Source organism: Pseudophryne corroboree, chromosome 5, assembly GCF_028390025.1.
Source record: "Pseudophryne corroboree isolate aPseCor3 chromosome 5, aPseCor3.hap2, whole genome shotgun sequence".
Taxonomy (NCBI): domain Eukaryota; kingdom Metazoa; phylum Chordata; class Amphibia; order Anura; family Myobatrachidae; genus Pseudophryne; species Pseudophryne corroboree.
This window is the reverse complement of record NC_086448.1, coordinates 147,231,067-147,253,862: the sequence shown is the minus strand read 5'-3', so window position 1 is coordinate 147,253,862 and position 22,796 is coordinate 147,231,067. Positions and strand designations below refer to the sequence as shown.

The following is a 22,796-nucleotide window of genomic DNA, read 5'->3' as shown; positions in this document are numbered from 1 at the left end:
CCTGCTTCAGCAGGGTCCTTGTCTTTTTCAAGACTTACCGCGGCTGCGTTTGACGGCATGGCGTTTGAATGCCAGATCCTAAAAGGAAAAGGCATTCCAGAAGAAGTCATTCCTACCTTGATAAAGGCAAGGAAGGAAGTCACCGCGAAGCATTATCGCCGTATTTGGCGAAAATATGTTGCGTGGTGCGAGCAGCGGAGTGCTCCGATGGAGGAATTTCAACTGGGTCGTTTTCCTACATTTCCTGCAATCAGGATTGTCTATGGGTCTCAAATTGGGATCTATTAAGGTTCAAATTTCGGCCCTATCAATATTCTTCCAAAAAGAATTGGCCTCAGTCCCTGAGGTCCAGATTTTTATCAAAGGAGTACTGCATATACAGCCTCCTGTGGTGCCTAAGGTGGCACCGTGGGATCTAAATGTAGTTTTAGATTTCCTCAAATCCAATTGGTTTGAACCACTAAAGAATGTGGATTTGAAATATCTCACATGGAAAGTGACTATGTTACTGGCCCTGGCTTCGGCCGGGAGAGTATCTGAACTGGCGGCTTTGTCTTATAAAAGCCCTTATTTAATTTTCCATTCGACATAGGGCAGAGCTGCGGACGCGTCCGCATTTTCTCCCTAAGGTGGTATCAGCGTTTCGCCTGAACCAGCCTATTGTAGTGCCTGCGGCTACAGACGACTTGAAGGACTCCAAGTTGTTGGACGTTGTCAGAGCCTTAAAAATATACATTTAAAGGACGGCTGGAGTCAGAAAATCTGACTCGCTGTTTATACTGTATGCACCCAACAAGTTGGGTGCACCTGCTTCTAAGCAGTCGATTGCTCGTTGGATTTGTAACAAAATTCAACTTGTACATTCTGTGGCAGGCCTGCCACAGCCTAAATCTGTTAAGGCCCATTCCGCAAGGAAGGTGGGCTCATCTTGGGCGGCTGCCCGAGGGGTCTCGGCATTACAACTCTGCCGAGCAGCTACGTGGTCAGGGGAGAACACGTTTGTAAATTTTTACAAATTTGATACCCTGGCAAAGGAGGACCTGGAGTTCTCTCATTCGGTGCTGCAGAGTCATCCGCACTCTCCCGCCCGTTTGGGAGCTTTGGTATAATCCCCATGGTCCTTTCAGGAACCCCAGCATCCACTTAGGACGATAGAGAAAATAAGAATTTACTTACCGATAATTCTATTTCTCGGAGTCCGTAGTGGATGCTGGGCGCCCATCCCAAGTGCGGATTATCTGCAATACTTGTACATAGTTATTGTTAACTAATTCGGGTTATTGTTTAGGAAGCCATCTTTCAGAGGCTCCTCTGTTATCATACTGTTAACTGGGTTTAGATCACAAGTTGTACGGTGTGATTGGTGTGGCTGGTATGAGTCTTACCCGGGATTCAAAATCCTCCCTTATTGTGTACGCTCGTCCGGGCACAGTACCTAACTGGAGTCTGGAGGAGGGTCATAGGGGGAGGAGCCAGTACACACCACCTGACCTGTAAAAGCTTTACTTTTGTGCCCTGTCTCCTGCGGAGCCGCTATTCCCCATGGTCCTTTCAGGAACCCCAGCATCCACTACGGACTCCGAGAAATAGAATTATCGGTAAGTAAATTCTTATTTTTTATTTTCAGTGAGTCCTGCTGGCAACAGGCTCACTGCATCGTGGGACTAAGGGGAGAAGAAGCGAACTCACCTGACTGCAGAGTGGATTGGGCTTCTTGGCTACTGGACATTAGCTCCAGAGGGACGATCACAGGTTCAGCCTGGATGGGTCCCGGAGCCGCGCCGCCGGCCCCCTTACAGAGCCAGAAGAGCGAAGAGGTCCGGAGAAAGCGGCGGCAGAAGACGTTCCTGTCTTCAAATAAGGTAGCGCACAGCACTGCAGCTGTGCGCCATTGCTCTCAGCACACTTCACACTCCGGTCACTGAGGGTGCAGGGCGCTGGGGGGGAGCGCCCTGAGACGCAATAAAAACTATATAAAAACCTTATATGGCTAAAAAAAATGCATCACATATAGCTCCTGGGCTATATGGATGCATTTATCCCCTGCCAGTTTCCTGAAAAAAGCGGGAGAAAAGGCCGCCGTGAAGGGGGCGGAGCCTTTCTCCTCAGCACACAAGCGCCATTTTCTTTCACAGCTCCGCTGGAAGGACGGCTCCCTGACTCTCCCCTGCAGTCCTGCACTACAGAAACAGGGTAAAACAGAGAGGGGGGCACTATTGGCAGCTAATATATAAATACAGCAGCTATAACAGGGAGTAACACTTATATAAGGTTATCCCTGTATATATATAGCGCTCTGGTGTGTGCTGGCAAACTCTCCCTCTGTCTCCCCAAAGGGCTAGTGGGGTCCTGTCCTCTATCAGAGCATTCCCTGTGTGTGTGCTGGGTGTCGGTACGATTGTGTCGACATGTATGAGGAGGAAAATGATGTGGAAGCAGAGCAATTGCCTGTGTTAGTGATGTCACCCCCTAGGGAGTCGACACCTGACTGGATGGTAGTAATTAAAGAATTACGTGACAATGTCAGCACTTTGCAAAAAACTGTTGACGACATGAGACAGCCGACAAATCAATTAGTGCCTGTTCAGGCGTCTCAGACACCGTTAGGGGCGCTAAAACACCCGTTACCTCAGATGGTCGACACAGACCCTGACACGGATACTGAATCCAGTGTCGACGGTGACGAGACAAACGTAATGTCCAGTAGGGCCACACGTTACATGATCACGGCAATGAAGGAGGCATTGCACATTTCTAACACTACAAGTACCACAAAAAAGGGTATTATGTGGGGTGTGAAAAAACTACCAGTGGTTTTTCCTGAGTCAGATGAATTAAATGAGGTGTGTGATAAAGCGTGGGTTTCCCCCGATAAAAAACTGCTGATTTCTAATAAATTATTGGCACTATACCCTTTCCCGCCAGAGGTTAGGGCACGTTGGGAAACACCCCCTAGGGTAGATAAGGCGCTCACACGCTTATCAAAACAAGTGGCGTTACCGTCTCCTGATACAGCCGCTCTCAAGGAACCAGCTGATAGAAGGCTGGAAAATATCTTAAAAGGTATATACACACATACCGGTGTTATACTGCGACCAGCGATCGCCTCAGCCTGGATGTGCAGCGCTGGAGTGGCTTGGTCGGATTCCCTGACTGAAAATATTGATACCCTGGATAGGGACAGTATATTATTAACTATAGAGCATTTAAAGGATGCATTACTATATATGCGAGATGCACAGAGGGATATTTGCACCCTGGCATCTAGAGTAAGTGCGATGTCCATTTCTGCCAGAAGAACGTTATGGACGCGACAGTGGTCAGGTGATGCGGATTCCAAACGACATATGGAAGTATTGCCGTATAAAGGGGAGGAGTTATTTGGGGTCGGTCTATCGGACCTGGTGGCCACGGCAACGGCTGGAAAATCCACCTTTTTACCCCAGGTCACCTCTCAGCAGAAAAAGACACTGTCTTTTCAAACCCAGTCCTTTCGTCCCTATAAGGGCAAGAGGGAAAAAGGCCACTCATTCCTGCCCCGGGGCAGAGGAAGGGGAAAAAGACTGCACCATGCAGCCTCTTCCCAGGAGCAGAAGCCCTCCCCCGCTTCTGCCAAGTCCTCAGCATGACGCTGGGGCTCTGCAAGCAGACTCGGGCACGGTGGGGGGCCGTCTCAAGATTTTCAGCGCGCAGTGGGCTCACTCGCAAGTGGACCCCTGGATCCTGCAGGTAGTATCACAGGGGTACAAATTGGAATTCGAGACGTCTCCCCCTCGCCGGTTCCTGAAGTCTGCTCTACCAACGTCTCCCTCCGACAGGGAGGCAGTATTGGAAGCTATTCACAAGCTGTATTCCCAGCAGGTGATAATCAAGGTACCCCTCCTACAACAGGGAAAGGGGTATTATCCCACGCTGTTTGTGGTACCGAAGCCGGACGGCTCGGTGAGACCAATTTTAAATCTAAAATCTTTGAACACTTACATAAAAAGGTTCAAATTCAAGATGGAGTCACTCAGAGCAGTGATAGCGAACCTGGAAGAAGGGGACTATATGGTATCTCTAGACATCAAGGATGCTTATCTCCATGTCCCAATCTACCCTTCTCACCAAGGGTACCTCAGGTTTGTGATACAAAACTGTCATTATCAGTTTCAGACGCTGCCGTTTGGATTGTCCACGGCACCACGGGTCTTTACCAAGGTAATGGCCGAAATGATGATTCTTCTTCGAAGAAAAGGCGTATTAATTATCCCTTACTTGGACGATCTCCTGATAAGGGCAAGGTCCAGGGAACAGTTAGAGGTCGGAGTAGCACTATCTCAGGTAGTGCTACGTCAGCACGGGTGGATTCTAAATATCCCAAAATCACAGCTGATTCCAACAACACGTCTACTGTTCCTAGGGATGATTCTGGACACAGTCCAAAAAAAGGTGTTTCTCCCGGAGAAGAAGGCCAGGGAGTTATCCGAGCTAGTCAGGAACCTCCTAAAACCAGGACAAGTGTCAGTGCATCAGTGCACGAGAGTCCTGGGAAAAATGGTGGCTTCTTACGAAGCGATTCCATTCGGAAGATTCCATGCAAGAACTTTTCAGTGGGATCTGCTGGACAAATGGTCCGGATCGCATCTTTAGATGCATCAGCGGATAACCCTATCTCCAAGGACAAGGGTATCTCTCCTGTGGTAGTTACAGAAGGCTCATCTTCTAGAGGGCCGCAGATTCGGCATTCAGGATTGGATGCTGGTAACCACGGATGCCAGCCTGAGAGGCTGGGGAGCAGTCACACAGGGAAGAAATTTCCAGGGCTTGTGGTCAAGCATGGAAACGTCTCTTCACATAAATATCCTAGAGCTAAGGGCCATTTACAATGCCCTAAGTCAAGCAAGGCCTCTGCTTCAGGGTCAACCGGTATTGATCCAGTCGGACAACATCACGGCTGTCGCCCACGTAAACAGACAGGGAGGCACAAGAAGCAGGAGGGCAATGGCAGAAGCTGCAAGGATTCTCCGCTGGGCGGAAAATCATGTGATAGCACTGTCAGCAGTGTTCATTCCGGGAGTGGACAACTGGGAAGCAGACTTCCTCAGCAGAGAGAGGAGTAAGAACGATACTCGTGGCTCCGGATTGGCCAAGAAGAACTTGGTACCCGGAGCTGCAAGAGATGCTCACGGAGGACCCGTGGCCTCTACCTCTAAGGAAGGACCTGCTCCAGCAGGGACCTTGTCTGTTCCAAGACTTACCGCGGCTGCGTTTGACGGCATGGCGGTTGAACGCCGGATTCTGAAGGAAAAAGGCATTCCAGATGATGTCATCCCTACCCTGATCAAGGCCAGGAAGGATGTAACTGCAAAACATTATCATCGCATTTGGCGAAAATATGTTGCGTGGTGTGAGGCCAAGAAGGCCCCTACGGAGGAATTTCAACTGGGTTGTTTCCTACATTTCCTGCAAGCAGGATTGTCTATGGGCCTAAAATTAGGATCCATTAAGGTTCAAATTTCGGCCCTGTCGATCTTCTTCCAGAAAGAACTGGCTTCAGTGCCTGAAGTTCAGACGTTTGTCAAAGGTGTACTGCATATACAGCCTCCTTTTGTGCCTCCAGTGGCACCTTGGGATCTCAATGTAGTTTTAGGGTTCCTAAAATCACATTGGTTTGAACCACTTGCCACAGTGGATTTGAAATATCTCACATGGAAAGTGGTAATGCTGTTGGCCCTGGCTTCAGCCAGGCGCGTATCAGAATTGGCGGCTTTATCCTATAAAAGCCCTTACCTGATATTTCATTCGGATAGGGCGGAATTGAGGACTCGTCCTCAATTTCTCCCTAAGGTGGTTTCAGCGTTTCACATGAATCAACCTATTGTGATACCTGTGGCTACTAGGGACTTGGAGGACTCCAAGTTGCTGGACGTAGTCAGGGCCCTGAAAATATATGTTTCCAGGACGGCTGGAGTCAAAAAATCTGACTCGCTGTTTATACTGTATGCACCCAACAAGCTGGGTGCTCCTGCTTCTAAGCAGACGATTGCTCGTTGGATTTGTAGTACAATTCAACTTGCACGTTCTGTGGCAGGACTGCCACAGCCAAAATCTGTTAAAGCCCATTCCACAAGGAAGGTGGGCTCATCTTGGGCGGCTGCCCGAGGGGTCTCGGCTTTACAACTTTGCCGAGCAGCTACTTGGTCAGGGGCAAACACGTTTGCTAAATTCTACAAATTTGATACCCTGGCTGAGGAGGACCTGGAGTTCTCTCATTCGGTGCTGCAGAGTCATCCGCACTCTCCCGCCCGTTTGGGAGCTTTGGTATAATCCCCATGGTCCTTACGGAGTTCCCAGCATCCACTAGGACGTCAGAGAAAATAAGAATTTACTTACCGATAATTCTATTTCTCGTAGTCCGTAGTGGATGCTGGGCGCCCATCCCAAGTGCGGATTGTCTGCAATACTTGTATATAGTTATTGTTACAAACAAATCGGGTTGTTTATTGTTGGAAGCCATCTTTTCAGAGGCTCCTACGGTTATCATACTGTTAACTGGGTTCAGATCACGAGTTGTACGGTGTGATTGGTGTGGCTGGTATGAGTCTTACCCGGGATTCAAGATCCTTCCTTATTATGTACGCTCGTCCGGGCACAGTATCTTAACTGAGGCTTGGAGGAGGGTCATAGGGGGAGGAGCCAGTGCACACCAGCTAGTCTAAAGCTTTTACTTTTTGTGCCCAGTCTCCTGCGGAGCCGCTATTCCCCATGGTCCTTACGGAGTTCCCAGCATCCACTACGGACTACGAGAAATAGAATTATCGGTAAGTAAATTCTTATTTTTTACAGTACTTCAATTTAACCTCCTAGACATGGGCGAGTAAATTTCCTTCATGGCTAAGCTCTGCTCTGCACCTGTAGTGGCTGATGGCAGATCCCAGGTGTCATGATGGGTATCCCGTGTAAGCCACTTCACCAAATTCCCACCAGGGCACTAACTCTGTGGAGTTTGTATATTCTCTCCGTGCTTCAGTGGGTTTCCTCCTGGTGCTCTGGTTTCCTCCCACACTCCAAATGTATAATGGTAGGTTAGGTGGCTCCCAACTAAAATTAAACCTAACGTGAATGTGTGTGCTTGTACATGTGTTAGGGAATATAGGGGCAGATGTATTAAGCCTGGAGAAGTGATAAGCAGTGATAAGTGCAAGGTGATAACGCACCGGCCAATCAGCTCCAATATGTAAATTGACACTTAGGGGCTGATTGGCTGGTGTGTTATCTTCCACTTATCGCTGCTTTATCAGTTCTGCAGGTTTAGTACATCTGCCCCATAGAGTGTAAGCTCCACTGGGGCAGGGACTGATGTGAATGGCCAAATATTCTCTGTTAAAGCTCTGCGTAATATGTGTGCGCTTTATAAATGGTAATAATAGTATGTACCATAAAGCATAGGTCCTCAAACTCCGTTCTCGGGGGTGTGGTATTAAAGATCTACAATATCTAGTTTGACACTGACAAAAGGTTGACCTATGGAAGGTTGACACAGGAAAAGGTTGGCAGGTTCAAAAGATCAACACTGGAAATGGTTGCCCCCCCCAAAAAAAAGTCGACAAATTTGTTTTATTTTCATGGTGGTGTTTTCACCGTCGGACCACTAGGACCCCCATTTAGTGCACTGCGTGCCCTTGCAAGGCTCGCTTTGCTTGTCCTGCTGCAGTTTACTATTCCCAATCATAGTCCACATGGATGATAAAGTATGAAAAAGTTGTAAAAAAAACAAAACATTAAAATTGCGTCAACCATATGTGAATTGACCATTTCCATGTCGACCTTTTACAGGGTCCACCTTTCATAGGTTGTCCATGTCGACCTTTGGTCAGTGTCGACTTAATGAATGTTGACCTAGACATTGTGGGGTGAATTCAATTGTTTATTGGTGCCCGATCTCCCATCTAAAGTGACTGGAGATCCCGGGGCGATATTCCGTTGACCCCACTGATCGTGCTCATTACAGTCTTGTTCAGGCGTGCAAAACATGAAATGGCCCGTTTGGCCAAATGGGTCTATTTACGCGCATTTCAGCTCGCTACTCCCGGGATTAGTGAGCTGAAATGAACTTCTCGCATCCATCAGCAGCAACATTTGTATAGCTGCCGGCTGGTTGTCACAGGTGCCGGGACCTGCGATAAGAATTCAATTCGGCCTGTCTGATTATACATTGGAACCCCTCAGGACCCCAGACAGTTCATGTTTTCCAGGGCTCCTCAGAGAATCGCAAGCAAAATAATTAGCTCCATATGTGGATCTTTTAAAAAGTATCAGTGAGTAATGCACAAGCGTTACATGAATAACATCCCAGCAAAGCCAGGGCTTGACTGCTTTGTCCATAAAGCGGTGTGCAAATTAGTAGACGTGAGATAATAAGGGATATTCAATTACCCCGACAGCAAGTTGGGTGTAATGTATCGCTGCCTGGTGGCTATCTAATTAGCCTCGATAAGCCGGTGTGTGCCACGGCTTATCTGGGATTTTGTTTCACCTGCCTCCGGCAGGCAAAGCAAAATCCCCGATAACAGCCCCGCCATTTCACCTGAAAACACACAGGTTTCTCTGAACTTGTGTGTTTACGGGTGTAAATGCACTTGTTACTGGCCGAGCTAATCAAATAGCCCGACCGTAGTACACGAAGAAACATTGGGGTTTTTACTCCCGATGTCTCTTCGGGGCAAACTGAATATCCCCCAATAAGTCTCTCCAGATGACACACTGTGGAGTACATGATCGCAATCTGTGACGTTTACAATAAATGCTGGATACTTGACTGTGGTCTATTCATGAAGCAGTGAAAAGCGTGGAAAAAATGACCAGTGGAGACGTAGCCCATGGCAACCAATCATCTTTGAGGGAAGCCTTTATCAAGTACAGTCTATAAAATGTAAGGGAGATGCTGATTGGTTGCCATGGGCAACTTCTCCACAGGTCTGTTTCTCCACTGTTTTCACTGCTTCGTGAATAGACCCCAATGCTGGTTGATAATAAATGAGCTGGAAACCATAACTGGCCGGCAGGAATTGGTATAATGGTGTTACAGGTTTTAAGCTGGAAAAGCTACACACCGCCACTTGATGTGAGTCTAATGAACTCCGTATCCCACTCCTGTCGGGGCACAATAAAATACACCAATACTGCACATAGTGTGCCCTTGCAGCTGGATTGCTGTTATAATCCAAAAATGACAGCACTTGTAGGAGAGTAATGATAAATATTGCAGGAATTGCTTGGGTGGTTGATTAGATGTTTGACGTATCACTAATGCATATCATATATAGGGGATCAGTATGATATCCTGGCTGTCGGGATACCGTTGGTCTCGAACGCAACAGCTGGAATGCCAGTGGTTGGGCGCAGCGTGTCCCCTCGATGGCTCACTGTGCACGCAACGCTTCAGACCCGGTGGCGACGTTCATTTACCACGGGGTTATATTCCCCCCCCATCCCCGATGGTGGCGTGGACCACTGGTATACTGGTAGCCAGGATCACGACAGCCGGAAAATTGACTATCTCCCATATATAGGAGCCGATTCAGTTTTTCAGAGCTATTCAATTGTTGCTCCGATCAGACGCCCATTTGCTGCAGCAGTCACATTTTTTTCTCTTGCTGCCTTCGGAGGTGCGAGAAAAAAGTGTTAAGTACGTCGTTTGGGTGACCAAACCTGAACTTTGGACGCTATTCAAGCTCTTTAGATGGATTTAGCTGCTTTGCATGGCTAAACCCGAAGTCGTCTGATCACCGCAACAATTGAGTAGCTCCGATAGACGGCCAACAGGGGGTGTGCACGTGAATTGAATCGGCCCCATTGAGTCCCAGTCTCTCACTGCCCCAGGGGTGCATCACTATCTGCTGTCTGTGTGTGTATGGCACCATGTACAGGCTCCACGTTTATTCCACGCGTGACGCATCTCAGATCATATATCTATAGTGTGCCATTTGGAGAGACTTTTTATTATATCGTACTTATTTTATGTAATACTGTATATGCATTTATATTTTTTATGTATTAGTAAAACTATAATACCCCTTTCACACCGCAGCTTTAACCCGGTAAATTGACTATTTTTAAGCCTTCAAAAACGGTTCTATCTGCGGTGTGAAAGGGCCACCTTGAATTTACCGTTTTCAAAATACTGGTATTTTGAAACTGTTAAAAAGCAGGGTTCTACATGGTTCAGACCCGTTTCATTGTGCAGTGTGAAAGGCTCAGAAACGGTATTTCCAAGCCACAGAAGGTGATAGGCTGTCTCCATGCGTGATGTCACCAGGCAGAAGCAGGAAACTGGTGGAAAAACACATGAGACACATGAGAGTGAGTTTAGAAGCGTTTTATTACACAAAATATATTATACAATGGCAAATTGGAGTGATGAGGAGGTTAGGGAGCTGCATAGGATCAGAGGGGATGAAGAAATATGTAGACAAATCACTGGGACAGTGAAGGATGCAGTAATCTACAAAAATATGGTAAAGATGCTTGAAGCTGCTGTGTTCCATCATACGACTAGCCAAATTATTAATAATTAGTTAATAATTAATAATGTGTGGGCCAGAAAAGTCCATTTAAAATGACAACCACGGTTTTCTATGGGTCAAACGGGTTCAGTGTGAAAGGTACCAAAATGGTAATGAAATGGTAATATACTGGTTACAACATGCGATGTGAAGGGGGTTTAACTGCTCAGACTCGTTTTAAGAACAGTTTAAAGAACCGTTTCAAAAGCAGGGTTTGTGATGTGAAAGCAGCATTATTAAACTCCATTTCTGCAGTGAGGCACACTGGTATTCCACAGGGAATAACATCAGGGGGTGTATAGTTGGATCTTAATCCGAGGCACAAACAGGCTAAAGCTTTGACTGTTCCCAGGATGCATTGCACCGCCTCCTCTATAACCCCGCCTCCAGGCACTGGAGCTCAGTTCGTAAGTTGGTGCCTGCAGAGCAGGCAGCTAACAGGTGGGGCTGCGCTAGGCAGCCCCAACTGTTAGCTCAGTCCGACATCATTTGATGTCGGACTGAGATGGTCAAAAAGGGGGCCAAAACCGACATTCGACACAAGCACATGGATCGGCAGCTATTTCGCCGATCCACGTGCTTTTCGACAAGTCAAGGAATTCGACTTGTCGAAAAGCATTGAATAGGTCGAATCACGTTTCGACCTTAAGTCGAAAACTCCAATTTTCGACTTCAATTGAATATACCCCTAAGACTGTAGAGCAATTTAAACATGCTTGGGATAGGCATATGAATATCCTTACAAAGAATTAAGGTTTATAAAGGGTTGAGATTACCTAAAGGATAAAAAAAGGGGGCAGACTAGATGGGCCAAGTGGTTCTCATCTGCCATCAAATTCTATGTTTCTATGTTTAACTACACCAGGGTCACTGTAGTTAAACTATAGTACATACAGATTAGTGTAAGTCATAGGTTGAACTTGATGGACAATTTGTCTTTTTTCAGCCTTATTAACTATATTACTTTTTCTCTCCAAACTTTGATAAATATTCCCCAGGGGATCCGGTCGGGATCCCGGCAGTCAAAATCCTGACACTGCTTGGAACCCCGGTGCCGGGCTCCCAAACGAGTGACTGCCGGACCGTTCACATTTTTACACCTCTCCATAAAGTTCATTGATAGAAGCCATCTTCTGGGTTAGTGCAAATAGGAAATACACAGGTGCGCGGCCAACAGCAGCAGGTAGGAGGAAGGTCAGTTCCTCAAGACTAAACAGTAAAGGAAAAAAGTGTGTACCTGCGCTGGCTGAATAAGGTTAAATTGATAAACTGTCAATAAAAAGACAATAATAATAATAAAAATAGCAATAATAATAATAATAATAATAATAATAATAATAATGAAAAATGGATGGTTTGTTCTATATAAAAAGGTAACAATTTAATGGCATATCACATAAGACAGTTATTAAAAATGAAGGAATTCCTCTTGCCACTAGGTGGCAGTAAAAACTTGGTTTAGTTTATCTGGACAACAGTTGATAAATTTCATAGTCTCCAATATTAGAATTGTCCATTCCTATAGGCTAGGACAGCCTCCCTCTGCGCATTCACTGTACTCAATATGTATTTACCAGATCCCCTCGTTGGTGAGCATCAGCCTTGGAACAAGTCCTTTATGTAGCTGTAGGGGTGAGGCCAGGTAGAAGTAGAGATCCAGTGATGGGAGATAGGTCCAAATTATGCCAAGGAGGACACGGCTTTTGCGGGCCGCTGTGGAGAACGGGGTCCAGATAGAGCAAGTGCGCTCAAGTCCAATGAAAGAAAGCTCAACGCGTTTCACTGGTAAGATCCAGCTTCCTCAGGAGCAAAAGCCGTGTCCTCCTTGGCATAATTTGGACCTATCTCCCATCACTGGATCTCTACTTCTACCTGGCCTCACCCCAACAGCTACATAAAGGACTTGTTCCAAGGCTGATGCTCACCAACGAGGGGATCTGGTAAATACATATTGAGTACAGTGAATGCGCAGAGGGAGGCTGTCCTAGCCTATAGGAATGGACAATTCTAATATTGGAGACTATGAAATTTATCAACTGTTGTCCAGATAAACTAAACCAAGTTTTTACTGCCACCTAGTGGCAAGAGGAATTCCTTCATTTTTAATAACTGTCTTATGTGATATGCCATTAAATTGTTACCTTTTTATATAGAACAAACCATCCATTTTTCATTATTATTATTATTGCTATTTTTATTTATTATTATTATTATTATTATTGTCTTTTTATTGACAGTTTATCAATTTAACCTTATTCAGCCAGCGCAGGTACACACTTTTTTCCTTCATCTTCTGGGTTAGTACTGCACAGCCCACAGTGTGCCCCTAATCTAATGCTGGTAACAAATATGCGTGGAAGTAAGTTACAGAATGATGATTGTGTACTAATGTTTATGCACTGCTGTTAATAAGTTTTTGGAAAGCCCCCATGATGGTGCACTCTTTCCAGTGGTGGGCAGAACTTTTTTTTAATTGGCCACCACCTCCCTTATTTACCGCGCTGACAGGTAACTGCCTCAGTCACATTCCAGACTAGCTAGCATTCAGTGTCGTTGCCTCCCCCTCCCAAGTGTCCTTACTTTTCTTTTTTTCTTTTTTTTTTTCTCCCGCCAGTGACACGATTTTGTGGGGGGCTTTATAATGACTTTAAGCTGCGAGGTTCAGGCTAACTGCGGGGGTTCGCACGTGCGGTATTCCCCACTAATTGAATACCTACGGCGCCCCCCTTTTATAGTGTAAAGTAACAATGCACTAAAAAAAATGTTAATATGGTCAAAATAAAGGAGAGTTGGAAATGCTTAACTCGTACCCTTAAACCAATCTATTTGCCAGTGAAGTTTAAAAACTGTGGGTGCACAAGCAGTGCCCTTGTAGGCCAGATTTGGTGCTCAGTCGTGTAAGAAGAGTTGCTGTTACTGTATATAGGGCGGGATGTACTAATGTACATCGCCGCCCTGCACCACGATGCTGATCGCATATGTACTAACATATGCGATCAGCGTTGCGGAGGACAGCTCTACCGATAAGAGCTGTCCTCCGCGATGCACAGCGGCAGCCTGACTTCCGGGATTCGGACCCAGAAGTCAGTCTGCGCATGCGTTGGGTGACGGGGGCGGCCGCAGAGCATGCTGGGAGGGATCCGATCGGATCCCTCACACAGCACCGCTGAAAGAAGCCCATAGGCTTCTATGGACTATCGCCAGCTAAAGCTGGCGAACCCCGCCGCGGCGCTGACCTCGCGTCCGGGGGATAGTACATCAGGAAAATGCGGTAAACGGGGTTTACCGCATTTTCCGCTTAGTACATCCCGCTCATAATGTGTTTTGGTCACAGGGTGATAGACAGGTGTGCTAATTCTCAGTGCACTTGCACTACATGATGCTACTTCTCATATGTGACTCTCTGCTTAGGACATGAGTGATGATTATAATGACGACGTCCTGTCGGACAGCGAGAAGGAATCCACGCCACCTAAAAAAAGAAGGTGTGGCCTGCGTGTTGCCCTGCAGTTTCCAGGCAAGAAGTGTGGAAACAAGGAGAGAAAGTCTTTCGGTGCTCCTCCTAAACCAATGCCGTCCCCGCAAGCCAGGAAGAGGTCTGCCAAGGAGAGGAAGCCACAGAGCGGCAAAGATGTAAAACCTCACTCTGATTCAGAGGGAGAAAATGACAAGTCCAAGCAGGAAAACTCAAGTGCATTGCTTAAAAGGGCAATGAACATAAAAGAGAACAAAGCTGTGGTAAGTTCCTGCATTAATTGAGGAATTTGCCCAGAAACAGAATCCTGTGAGAGAGTTTATACAGACATTGGGGTCAATTCTATTCTCCGACAGTTGAATAGCGCCGGGAGTTTGCTCCCAGCGCTATTCAATACAGCGACAAGTGACCCTCAATTGTCGAGAATTCTTCTCTCATCCCCGGGGGATGAGAGAAGAAACCCGACAAAAGTGCTGCCTCGCGGCCGGCGTGAGGCTGATTCTGTCGGGAATCAGCCTCGTGCCGGGGAGTTAAGTCGGAGAATGCCCGTTCTCCCAACAATTCAACCTGTTTAGTCGGCGAGAACGGGCCATCGCCGACTTAACTGGAGCTGAATTGAATAGCGTCGGGAGCTAATTCCCGGTGCTATTCAACTGTCGGAGAATAGAATTGACCCCATTGTGTCTCCTAATCAGTCAAAGGCTAATGTTTTAATTTGGCGTATGGCTGGTACTGTATACTCAGCGGTTTGGGGCGGCAGAACATAATCAGCGATTGGCTATTTGTCATTTCTCTGACATCCTAGTGGATGCTGGGGACTCCGTAAGGACCATGGGGAATAGACGGGCTCCTCAGGAGACTGGGCACTCTATAAGAAAGATTTGGTACTATCTGGTGTGCACTGGCTCCTCCCTCTATGCCCCTCCTCCAGACCTCAGTTAGATTTCTGTGCCCGGCCGAGCTGGATGCACACTAGGGGCTCTCCTGAGCTCCTAGAAAGAAAGTATATGTTAGGTTTTTTATTTTACAGTGAGGCCTGCTGGCAACAGGCTCACTGCAACGAGGGACTAAGGGGAGAAGAAGCGAACCTACCTGCTTGCAGCTAGCTTGGGCTTCTTAGGCTACTGGACACCATTAGCTCCAGAGGGATCGACCGCAGGACCCGTCCTTGGTGTTCGTTCCCGGAGCCGCGCCGCCGTCCCCCTTATAGAGCCAGAAGCATGAAGATGGTCCGGAAAATCAGCGGCAGAAGACTTCAGTCTTCACCAAGGTAGCGCACAGCACTGCAGCTGTGCGCCATTGCTCCTCATACACACTTCACACTCCGGTCACTGAGGGTGCAGGGCGCTGGGGGGGGGCGCCCTGAGCAGCAATAAAAACACCTTGGCTGGCAAAATAACCACAATATATATCCCCAGAGGCTATATATGTGGTAATTACCCCTGCCAGAATCCAGAAAAAGCGGGAGAAAAGTCAGCCGAAAAAGGGGCGGAGCCATCTCCCTCAGCACACTGGCGCCATTTCTCCCTCACAGTTCCGCTGGAAGGAAGCTCCCTGACTCTCCCCTGCTGTCTACACTACAGAAAGGGTAAAAAAGAGAGGGGGGGGGGCACTAAATTTAGGCGCAGTATAACTTATAGCAGCTATAAGGGGACATAATTCAGTTAGTCCCTGCATTATATAGCGCTCTGGTGTGTGCTGGCATACTCTCTCTCTGTCTCCCCAAAGGGCTTTTGTGGGGTCCTGTCTCCTTTAAGAGCATTCCCTGTGTGTCGACATGTTTGATGAGGAGGCTTATGTGGAGGCGGAGCAGATGCCTATAAATGTGATGTCACCCCCTGCGGGGCAGACACCGGAGTGGATGGACTTATGGAAGGAATTACGTGCAAGTGTCGACTCCTTACATAAAAAATTTGACGACATGCCAAATGCGGGACAGCCGGCTTCTCAGCTCGTGCCTGCCCAGACAATTCAAAGGCCATCAGGGGCTCTGAAACGCCCACTACCTCAGATGGCAGACACAGATGTCGACACGGATACTGATACCAGTGTCGACGACGATGAGTCAAATTTAATGTCCACTAGGGCCATTCGTTGCATGATTGAGGCAATGAAAGAGGTATTACACATTTCTGATATAAACCCAGGTACCTCAAAAAGGGTATTATGTTTGGGGAGAAAAAACTACCAATAGTTTCTCTAACGTCCTAGTGGATGCTGGGACTCCGTCAGGACCATGGGGAATAGCGGGCTCCGCAGGAGACAGGGCACATCTAAATAAAGCTTTTAGGATCACATGGTGCGTACTGGCTCCTCCCCCTATGACCCTCCTCCAAGCCTCAGTTAGGTTTTTGTGCCCGTCCGAGAAGGGTGCAATCTAGGTGGCTCTCCTAAAGAGCTGCTTAGAAAAAGTTTTTTTAGGTTTAAATCTCAGTGAATCCTGCTGGCAACAGGATCACTGCATCGAGGGACTTAGGGGAGAGATTTCCAACTCACCTGCGTGCAGGATGGATTGGAGTCTTAGGCTACTGGACACTTAGCTCCAGAGGGAGTCTGAACACAGGTCCTCCTGGGGTTCGTCCCGGAGCCGCGCCGCCGATCCCCCTTACAGACGCTGAAGACGGAGGTCCGGAAAGCAGGCGGCAGAAGACTCCTCAGTCTTCATGAAGGTAGCGCACAGCACTGCAGCTGTGCGCCATTGTTGCTACATGTCTCACTGATTCAGTCACGGAGGGTGCAGGGCGCTGCTGGGGGCGCCCTGGGCAGCAATATTAAATACCTTTAGTGGCAAAATAAATACATCACATATAGCCATTAAGGCTATATGTATGTATTTAACCCAGGCCAGTTTTCTTAAAACCCGGGAGAAAAGCCAGCCGAAAAAGGGGCGGAGCTTATTCTCCTCAGCACTCAGCGCCATTTTCCTGCTCAGCTCCGCTGGTGAGGAAGGCTCCCAGGACTCTCCCCTGCACTGCACTACAGAAACAGGGTAACAAAGAGAAGGGGGGCATAATTTGGCGATATTGATATATTAAAAGCGCTTATATCAAAAACAACACCTTCTAGGGTTGTTTATATACATTTATAGCGCTTTTGGTGTGTGCTGGCAAACTCTCCCTCTGTCTCCCCAAAGGGCTAAGAGGGTCCTGTCTTCGATTAGAGCATTCCCTGTGTGGCTGCTGTGTGTCGGTACGTGTGTGTCGACATGTATGAGGACGATGTTGGTGTGGAGGCAGAGCAATTGCCGGTAATGGTGATGTCACCCCCTAGGGAGTCGACACCGGAATGGATGGCTTTAGTTATGGAATTACGTGATAATGTTAGCACATTACAAAAGTCAGTTGACGAAATGAGACGGCCGGAAAACCAGTTAGTACCGGCTCAGGCGTCTCAGACACCGTCAGGGGCTGTAAAACGTCCCTTACCTCAGTCAGTCGACACGGGTACCGACACAGATGAATCTAGTGTCGACGGTGAAGAAACAAACGTATTTTCCAATAGGGCCACACGTTATATGATCACGGCAATGAAGGAGGCTTTGCAGATCTCTGATACTGCTGGTACCTCAAAAAGGGGTATTATGTGGGGGGTGAAAAAACTACCTGTAGCTTTTCCAGAATCAGAGGAATTGAATGACGTGTGTGACGAAGCGTGGGTTAACCCAGATAGAAAACTGCTAATTTCCAAGAAGTTATTGGCATTATACCCTTTCCCACCAGAGGTTAGGGCGCGCTGGGAAACACCCCCTAGGGTGGATAAGGCGCTCACACGTTTATCAAAGCAAGTGGCGTTGCCGTCTCCTGATACGGCCGCCCTCAAGGATCCAGCAGATAGGAGGCTGGAAACTACACTGAAGAGTATATACACACATACTGGTGTTATACTGCGACCGGCAATAGCCTCAGCCTGGATGTGCAGTGCTGGGGTAGTGTGGTTGGATTCTCTGACTGAAAATATTGATACCCTGGATAGGGACAGTATTTTATTGACTCTAGAGCAATTAAAGGATGCTTTTCTTTATATGCGAGATGCTCAGAGGGATATTTGTACTCTAGCATCAAGAGTAAGCGCGATGTCCATATCTGCCAGAAGAAGTTTATGGACGCGACAGTGGTCAGGTGATGCGGATTCCAAAAGGCATATGGAAGTATTGCCATATAAAGGAGAGGAATTATTTGGGGTCGGTCTTTCGGACCTGGTGGCCACGGCAACTGCCGGCAAATCCACTTTTTTACCTCAGACCCCCTCCCAACAGAAAAAGACACCGTCTTTTCAGCCGCAGTCCTTTCGCTCCTATAAAAACAAGCGACCAAAAGGACAGTCTTATCTGCCGCGAGGCAGAGGAAAGGGTAAGAGAGGGCAGCAAGCAGCCCCTGCCCAGGACCAGAAGCCCGCCCCGGGTTCTACAAAGCCATCAGCATGACGCTGGGGCTTTACAAGCGGACTCAGGAGCGGTGGGGGGTCGACTCAAGATTTTCAGCAATCACTGGGCTCGCTCACAAGTGGATCCTGCAGATAATATCTCAGGGTTACATGTTGGAGTTCGAAAGGTCTCCCCCTCACCGGTTCCTAAAGTCTGCTTTACCAACGTCTCCCTCAGAAAGGACGTCGGTTTTGGAAGCCATTCACAAGCTGTATTCTCAGCAGGTGATAGTCAAGGTACCCCTCCTACAACAGGGAAAGGGGTATTATTCCACACTATTTGTGGTACCGAAGCCGGACGGTTCGGTAAGACCTATTCTAAACCTGAAATCCTTGAACCTGTACATACAGAAATTCAAGTTCAAGATGGAGTCACTCAGAGCAGTGATAGCGAATCTGGAAGAAGGGGACTTCATGGTGTCCCTGGACATAAAAGATGCTTATCTGCATGTCCCAATTTACCCCTCACACCAAGGGTATCTCAGGTTCGTGATACAAGACTGTCATTATCAGTTTCAAACGCTGCCGTTTGGTTTGTCCACGGCCCCTCGGGTCTTTACCAAGGTAATGACCGAAATGATGGTTCTTCTACGAAGAAAAGGCGTATTAATTATCCCTTACTTGGACGATCTCCTGATAAGGGCAAAGTCCAGAGAACAGCTGGAAGTCGGTGTAGCACTAACCCAGGTAGTGCTTCAGCAACACGGGTGGATTCTGAATCTTCCAAAATCTCAATTGACCCCGACAACTCGTCTGCTGTTCCTGGGAATGATTCTGGACATGGTTCAGAAAAAGGTGTTTCTCCCGGAGGAGAAAGCAAGGGAGTTATCCGAACTTGTCAGGAACCTCCTAAAACCAGGAACTGTGTCAGTACATCAATGCACAAGAGTCCTGGGAAAGATGGTGGCTTCTTACGAAGCGATTCCATTCGGCAGATTCCATGCACGGACATTTCAGTGGGATCTGCTGGACAAATGGTCCGGATCGCATCTGCACATGCATCAGCGGATAACACTGTCACCAAGAACAAGGTTGTCTCTCCTGTGGTGGTTGCAGAGTGCCCATCTGTTAGAGGGCCGCAGATTCGGCATACAGGACTGGGTCCTGGTGACTACGGATGCCAGCCTACGAGGCTGGGGAGCAGTCACACAGGGAAGAAACTTCCAGGGCGTGTGGTCAAACCTGGAGACGTCCCTTCACATAAATATACTGGAGCTAAGAGCGATCTACAATGCTCTAAGCCTGGCAAAATCGCTGCTTCAGGGTCAGCCGGTGTTGATCCAGTCGGACAACATCACGGCAGTCGCCCACGTAAACCGACAAGGCGGCACGAGAAGCAGAAGAGCAATGACAGAAGCTGCAAGGATTCTGCGCTGGGCGGAGAATCATGTCATAGCACTGTCAGCAGTGTTCATCCCGGGAGTGGACAACTGGGAAGCAGACTTCCTCAGCAGACACGACCTTCACCCGGGAGAGTGGGGACTTCATCCAGAAGTCTTCCACATGATTGTGAACCGTTGGGAAAGACCAAAGGTGGACATGATGGCGTCTCGCCTCAACAAAAAATTGGACAGATATTGCGCCAGGTCAAGAGACCCTCAGGCAATAGCTGTGGACGCTCTGGTAACACCGTGGGTGTACCAGTCAGTGTATGTGTTCCCTCCTCTGCCTCTCATACCAAAGGTACTGAGAATTATACGGAAAAGAGGAGTAAGAACAATACTGGTGGCTCCGGACTGGCCAAGAAGAACTTGGTATCCGGAACTTCAAGAGATGCTCACGGAGGATCCATGGCCTCTACCTCTAAGAAGGGATCTGCTTCAGCAGGGACCTTGTATGTTCCAAGACTTACCGCGTCTGCGTTTGACGGCAAGGCGGTTGAACGCCGGATTCTAAAAGAAAAGGGCATTCCAGAGGAAGTTATTCCTACCTTGATTAAGGCTAGAAAGGAAGTGACTGTACAACATTATCACCGCATTTGGCGAAAATATGTTGCGTGGTGTGAGGCCAAGAAGGCTCCAACGGAAGAATTTCAATTGGGTCGATTCTTACATTTCCTGCAAGCAGGATTGTCTATGGGCCTAAAATTGGGGTCCATTAAAGTTCAAATTTCGGCCTTATCAATCTTCTTCCAGAAGGAATTGGCATCAGTGCCTGAAGTACAAACTTTTGTCAAAGGTGTACTACATATACAACCCCCAATAGTGCCTCCAGTGGCACCGTGGGATTTTAACGTAGTTTTGAATTTTCTCAAATCTCATTGGTTTGAGCCTCTAAAATCGGTAGATTTAAAATACCTTACATGGAAGGTAACCATGCTATTGGCCCTGGCTTCAGCCAGGAGAGTTTCAGAGTTGGCGGCTTTATCATACAAAAGCCCATATCTGATTTTCCATTCGGACAGGGCAGAACTGCGGACACGTCCTCATTTTCTCCCTAAGGTGGTTTCGGCTTTTCACTTGAACCAGCCTATTGTGGTGCCTGCGGCTACTAGCGACTTGGAGGACTCCAAGTTACTGGACGTTGTCAGAGCATTAAAAATGTATATTTCAAGGACAGCTGGAGTCAGAAAATCTGACTCGTTGTTTATATTGTATGCACCCAACAAGATGGGTGCTCCTGCGTCTAAACAGACGATTGCACGTTGGATCTGTAGCACAATCCAACTTGCACATTCTGTGGCAGGCCTGCCACAGCCTAAATCTGTAAAGGCCCACTCCACAAGGAAAGTGGGCTCATCTTGGGCGGCTGCCCGAGGGGTCTCGGCATTACAACTTTGCCGAGCAGCTACGTGGTCAGGGGAGAACACGTTTGTAAAATTTTACAAATTTGATACTCTGGCTAAGGAGGACCTGGAGTTCTCTCATTCGGTGCTGCAGAGTCATCCGCACTCTCCCGCCCGTTTGGGAGCTTTGGTATAATCCCCATGGTCCTGACGGAGTCCCAGCATCCACTAGGACGTTAGAGAAAATAAGAATTTACTTACCGATAATTCTATTTCTCATAGTCCGTAGTGGATGCTGGGCGCCCATCCCAAGTGCGGATTGTCTGCATTACTTGTACATAGTTATTGTTACAAAAATCGGGTTATTGTTGTTGTGAGCCATCTTTTCAGAGGCTCATTCTGTTATCATGCTGTTAACTGGGTTCAGATCACAAGTTGTACGGTGTGATTGGTGTGGCTGGTATGAGTCTTACCCGGGATTCAAGATCCTTCCTTATTGTGTACGCTCGTCCGGGCACAGTACCTAACTGAGGCTTGGAGGAGGGTCATAGGGGGAGGAGCCAGTACGCACCATGTGATCCTAAAAGCTTTATTTAGATGTGCCCTGTCTCCTGCGGAGCCCGCTATTCCCCATGGTCCTGACGGAGTCCCAGCATCCACTACGGACTATGAGAAATAGAATTATCGGTAAGTAAATTCTTATTTTTTCCCCCATCTGAAGAATTAAATGAAGTGTGTGAAGAAGCGTGGGCTTTCCCCGATAAAAAATTGGTGATTTCAAAAAAATTACTAATGGCGTTCCCTTTCTCGCCAGAGGATAGGTCACGTTGGGAAACTCCCCATAGGGTGGATAAAGCGCTCACACGTTTGTCTAAAAAGGTGGCACTACCGTCTCCGGATACGGCCGCCCTAAAGGAACCTGCTGATAGAAAGCAGGAGGCTATCCTAAAGTTTATATATACACACACTGGTGTTATACTGAGACCAGCTATTGCTTCAGCGTGGATGTGCAGTGCTGCTGCTGCTTGGTCAGATTCCCTGTCGGAAAATATTGACACCCTAGACAGGGACACTATATTGCTAACCGTAGAGCATATAAAAGACTCAGTCTTATACATGAGAGATGCACAGAGGGAGATCTGCCGGCTGGCATCTAGAATAAGTGCATTGTCCATTTCTGCTAGGAGAGGCTTATGGACTCGGCAGTGGACAGGGGATGCAGATTCTAAAAGGCACATGGAAGTTTTGCCTTATAAGGGTGAGGAGTTATTCGGGGATGGTCTCTCAGACCTTGTTTCCGCAGCAACAGCTGGGAAGTCAGCATTTTTGCCCCATGTCCCCTCACAGCCTAAGAAAGCGCCGTATTATCAGGTACAGTCCTATCGACTCCAGAAAAACAGGCGGGGAAAAGGCGGGTCCTTTCTGTCTAGAGGAAGGGGAAAAAAGCTGCAACACACAGCAGGTTCCCAGGAACAAAAGTCCTCCCCCCGCTTCTTCCAAATCCGCCGCATGACGGTGGGGCTCCACAGGCGGAGCCAGGTACGGTGGGGGGTCGCCTCAAAAATTTCAGCGATCAGTGGGTTCGCTCACGGGTGGATCCCTGGATCCTTCAAGTAGTATCTCAGGG

The 22,796-nt window shown here is 47.7% G+C and overlaps 1 protein-coding gene across 2 annotated transcripts in view; it reads left to right on the top strand.

Annotated features, from left to right (window-relative positions):
- The window catches only part of CDCA7L (cell division cycle associated 7 like), a 103,569-nt gene that overhangs the window by 22,204 nt on the left and 58,569 nt on the right, over positions 1-22,796 (top strand). For both annotated transcript variants that reach the window (XM_063921783.1, XM_063921782.1), the window contains exon 2: positions 13,959-14,285. In XM_063921783.1, the coding sequence (XP_063777853.1) occupies positions 13,962-14,285 (324 nt within the window). In that variant the 5' untranslated portion in view covers positions 13,959-13,961. The remainder of the gene's footprint in view (positions 1-13,958; positions 14,286-22,796) is intronic.